Below are 5,108 nucleotides of genomic sequence, written 5' to 3'. Positions count from 1 at the left end.
AAAAAAAAAAAAAAAAAAAAAACACAATTCCCTTCTCCATAGCTGGTAACTTCCATACATCCACGTATCACCATCAGTGCCAATTCCTTTTGCCCTCTGCATTATGTTGCTGGGAATTATTCACATACGAATGGAAGCGAGGGGTCATTTCACTCTTGTTCCTTGCTGTATTCCCAGCATTTCAGAGTAGGTTGATTTGGATTTGAATTTTAAACATGCATCTGTCAAACTCTACCATAAGCAGCTTGAGAGTTCCATAGGAGCAAGACTTACTTCTCTTTTGCGTGACTCACCAGTCACCCACCCACTAGGACCTCAGGATACCTTCCTCTGAGGCCACTGTTCTTTGTATCTTGCCCTGCATTCTCTAATATCAGCAGTAACTCATCCTTGTAGGTATCATATCATAATGGTTAAAAGCACTGGCTCTGAAAGACAGACTGCTTAGCTCTGATAGTTGTGTGTGTGACTTTGGATTCCTTATTTTCCTCATCTATAAAATGGGAATAGTAACTGCCTTATAGAGTATTTGAAAGGAGTTCATTTATTTGAAACGTCTATTACCTATACCTGGCTTATCATAGGCACTCGATAAACGTTAGTTATTACCGAAACCTGTACAACCGGTGATCTGTAAAGCACTTTCACCTTAAGTATCTCGTCTGAAGAATTTCGCCCTATGAGATAGCAACACTTGTGGAGGAAAAAGCTGAGGCTGAGTGTGCCTTATCCAAGGTCACGGACCTGCGTGACTCCTGACCAGACTTGCAACCCCGGCCTCGCATCCCCGCAGACCCCATCTCCGGTAGCCCGAATGGAAGCAGCCTTCTTCCCGGGTAAGGTGGATTACCTGGGCGGCGGGGAACAGACTCGGGGCAGGGGCGGCGACGGTCGGGGGCGCCAGGCTCAGAGAGCGCAGAGCGCGGGTCAGTGCCCACAGGGCCATCCGGCTATCCAGGGCTCAGCACGCCACCCTTACTTTTAGCCAAGCTGCTCGGCGCTCCTAGATGACGTTGACTGTCCGGCGCCGTCGCTTCGCAAAACGTAAACGGAGGCGGGCAGAAAACTGGAGCCCAAGCAGGATACACACCTCCTTTCCTACCTGAACGCGGTGAGAGCCAATCCGCGGGCAGCTCTAATGTCCCGTGACTATGAAACAGGCCCCGCCCCCAGACCCGTCAAAACAATTGCCTCGAGCGGCAGCCATCATGGATTTAAAGGGGCAGTACCGGCAAGAGCGGCAGCCAGACCGGCAGATTGCAGGTGAGTCTTTGAGGGTACCTCTGAGACTGAAGGTTAAGGTCTCTGCCATCTCTTATTCTCGCACCCCCAGAAAGATAAACAAACCCCCTCCAACCAACCTTACAAAACTCCAGGCTCAAAAACTCCGCCCTTCGCGATTCTTCCCCGCCCCTCGGCGTCCAGACAGACAGATAGCCGGCCTGCCCCGCCCCCTGCGCCACCAACTGTTTCAGTGACCTCGGGGTCGTTAGGCTTCCAGGTCCTCGCTGGAGCTGCGGACCTCGGTCGTCCATCCACACCTCTCCCCTACCGCCCCCGCCCATCTCACTCTCCCAACCCTGGGCCCCAGGGCAGGTCGACAGCCCGAGGCACTCCTCTACTGCGTTTCCAGGCCCAGGAGACCCTCCTTGCGACCCGGCAGCCGTTCAGGAGACCTCCCATTCTTCCCTGCATCATCGGGCATTAGGGGGGCACCCTACGGTGATACCTCTCAGAGCCTGTTTGTAGGTGACCGTGACAGAGACAAAGCCATTGAAGTGACTGGGTGTGGAGTGACCAGGTGTTCCTCCCTCCCCTTTCCCAGACACGCCTCTTGCTGTAGGTCTCTGATTAAGTCTCTCTCTCTCTCATATTCCTGGGAGACAGTAGCTCCCCAGGCCTGCGATGAGGGAGGCTGGCTTGGGGAAGGAGAAGGGAATTGGGCGTCTTTAAAGACCTGTAGGCAGAGGGAGTGAGGGAGGGAGGCTGTTTGTCCTGGGTGGGGCTCTGTGCCAGGTCCTCTGGGTAGCTGTGAAGTGGTGAGAGAAGGGGTGGGAACGCTGGACTTCTGGACTTTGGGCAGGGCAGATCCTTCTGATTCTCTGGCTGCTGAACAGTTTCTTCCGGGCTCCGGCCTGAGTGCCACAGCCAGGGCCTCTGCTCTGTACACAGGTAAGAAGACTTCAAAGATGAGAAACAAGACCCTTCTGAGGAAGTGGGAACACGGTCTGGGTCCTGGGAGGTGGGAAGTATGGGTTGAAGGTAAGTGGGAAAAGATGTAGGACTGACCAGGTTTGGAGATGCTGGGCTTAGGTCTGCTGGTGATGCAGCCTGAAGACCTTGAGCTTTCTGGGACCCTCTAATGTGGATCCTGCAAGGAAGGCTCCTGTTTTCTTCTTTTCCCTTTCTTCCCTGATTTAACTTTGCAGAGATTCCTTCTCTTTTTTCTAGATCCCTGCATTATTTTCTGCATAACTCTCACTTTAGCCCTGTGCCCTTTGAAGCTCTCCCACAGATCCTCTGTGATCTCCATAGTGCTGTCTCTCATCCCTGGATAACTTTTCCTAACTCAGGCTCTAACTGCTTTTCTGTTCTCTTCCTAAGTCCTGAATCCTTATGCTAGTTCTAAGCACCTTTGCTCCTACTATAGTCTTTCTTTATTTAAATCAATTCATCTCCCTCTCACTTTGCCCACAACCTTAACTTTGAGTTTAGTGATCTGGGCTCCCTGCCTGCTGATCACTCTCTCTCTCCAACTAAGCCACAGGGTCACTCTTACTTTTGTCCCTTCACTTGGATTCTCACCACCCTCTGAGAAAGTTCTCAGCTTCTCTGTCTCATCTTTACGCCAGTCGAACTCTGTTGTTTCTCCCTAGACCGGGCAAGGTCCCCCAGGCCAGGATGTCAGGCCTGGTGTTGGGGCAGCGGGATGAGCCTGCAGGCCACCGGCTCAGCCAAGAGGAGATCCTGGGGAGCACACGGCTGGTCAGCCAAGGGCTAGAGGCCCTGCACAGTGAACACCAGGCCGTGCTGCAAAGCCTGTCCCAGACCATTGAGTGTCTGCAGCAGGGAGGCCATGAGGAAGGGCTGGTGCATGAGAAGGCCCGGCAGCTTCGCCGTTCTATGGAAAACATTGAGCTCGGGCTGAGTGAGGCCCAGGTGAGAGGGCAAAGGTGGTGCCAAGTGGTCCAGGGTGGATGGAGGAGCAGGTACCTGATTGAAGGTTTGGGGTTGCTTGGGATCACCTCACTCTAGACGTTTGCATCCATTCATTAAATATGTATTAAGTCGCTACTGTGTGCCAGAATGCTTTTGGTCACTGAAGAAATACATCATTGAACAAAATTGTAAAAATCTTTGCCATCTTGGAGCTTACCTTCTAGCTGGGGAAGACAGACAATACCTAAATAAATAATGATTCGGTATGCCAGAATGATAATTGCTAAGGATAAAAGGACCAAAATAAAGCAGGGAAGGAAACTAGGGACTGTGGAGAGAGGGTATAATTTTAGATAGGGTGGTCAAAAAAGGTCACCCTTTTTTGAAAAGGTGACATTTTGGCAAAGATGTGAAGGTGAGGGGAATGAGTCATGCCTGTTAAACAGGAGAAGGGCATCCTAATCAGAGAGAGCAGCAAGTGCAGAGACTCTGAACGAAAGTCTGCCTGGTGAGGTCAGTGAACAGCAAGGGGCCAGTATGGCTGCAGTAGAGTGAATGAGGGGAGGGAGATGGATCAAGTGGAACTTGTAGGCCATCCCGAGGACTTTTATTTTACTTTTTTTTTTTTTTTTTGAGACGGAGTCTCGCTCTGTCGCCCGGGCTGGAGTGCAGTGGCCGGATCTCAGCTCACTGTAAGCTCCGCCTCCCGGGTTTACGCCATTCTCCTGCCTCAGCCTCCTGAGTAGCTGGGATTACAGGTGCCTGCCACTACACCTGGTTAATCTTTTTTTTTTTTTTTCCAGTCAGAGTCTTGCTCTGCTGCCTAGGCTAGAATGCAATGGCGCAATCCTGGCTCACTGCAGCCTCCACCTCCCAGGCTCAAGTGATTCTCATGCCTCAGCCTCCTAAGTAGCTGGGATTACAGGACTGTACCACTACACCTGGCTAATTTTTATATTTTTAGTAGAGATGGGGTTTCACCATGTTGGTCGGGCTGGTCTTGAATTCCTGGCCTCAAGTGATCTGCCTGCCTTGGACTCTCAAAGTGTTGGGATTATAGGTGTGAGCCACTGCACCTGGCCAATTTTTATAGTTTTAGTAGAGACGGGGTTTTGCCATGTTGGCCAGCCTGGTCTTAAACTTGTGATCTCAGGTGATCTGCCCACCTCAGCCTCCCTAAGTGCTGGGATTACAGGCGTGAGCCACCTTACCCAATCTGTTATAAATTTTTGAAGGGTGTGAAGGAAATGGCACATCCTGTGTATGGCCCATTTTCTTCAATTACCCAAATTATCTTTAGAAGTACAGACCAATTACCTTTTGCTTTGTATTCTACTCTCTGGTTCCTGTGCACATACTACATGCAAAAGGAGCCAAGTAAGTGCTTTTTAATTACATTCCTCTGCCTTACAAGGTACAAATGTGTCAATATACAGATCTAGGGTCTTAACATGTTTTTCCCTTTGATTGCTTAAATCCCCTTGTGTTTGCTCCCACCTGTGTGGTCTCGGCCCCCAGACTTCCTCATCTTCACTGGTGCAATGGTGTACTTGGTACGACTCTTCCAGGACACAAAGTTGGCATTAAGGGCCACAGAAGTAAGGATTGGGCGGCAGGGGAGCAACATCAAGGCAGAGGGCTGTTGGAGGAGGGCATTGTTCATCATCTGGGGATAAAAAGACATCTCTTTCATCTGAAACCAAGTCAGAGGGCACTGATCAATTTTAGCTTGTAGCCCACTTCCTCCTGGATGTATCCCAAACCAGCTATCCAAAAACTCCACCCTTCACAGCTTGCCCAATAATGTTCTCCCCATGATCATCTCCTTCCAAATTTGGCCCAGAACTCTCCATCGCCAGCAATCTGTTTTTACCTAAACAATTCCCGGCCGGGCGCGGTGGCTCAAGCCTGTAATCCCAGCACTTTGGGAGGCCGAGACGGGTGGATCA

At 50.7% G+C, this 5,108-nt stretch overlaps 1 protein-coding gene across 1 annotated transcript in view; it reads left to right on the top strand.

Moving 5' to 3' along the window:
• Nucleotides 1–1,507: 1,507 nt before the first annotated feature.
• The window catches only part of KLC4 (kinesin light chain 4), a 25,106-nt gene continuing 21,505 nt past the window's right edge, over nucleotides 1,508–5,108 (top strand). Inside the window, exons 1-2 of the mRNA XM_011960441.1 lie at nucleotides 1,508–1,801; nucleotides 2,877–3,223. Coding sequence (XP_011815831.1) covers nucleotides 2,902–3,223 — 322 coding nt within the window. The 5' untranslated portion in view covers nucleotides 1,508–1,801; nucleotides 2,877–2,901. The remainder of the gene's footprint in view (nucleotides 1,802–2,876; nucleotides 3,224–5,108) is intronic.

Source organism: Colobus angolensis, unplaced genomic scaffold (genome assembly GCF_000951035.1).
Source record: "Colobus angolensis palliatus isolate OR3802 unplaced genomic scaffold, Cang.pa_1.0 Scaffold51, whole genome shotgun sequence".
Taxonomy (NCBI): Eukaryota; Metazoa; Chordata; class Mammalia; order Primates; family Cercopithecidae; genus Colobus; species Colobus angolensis.
Note: the sequence above shows the minus strand (reverse complement) of the source record. Positions and strands in the feature narration are given on the sequence as shown.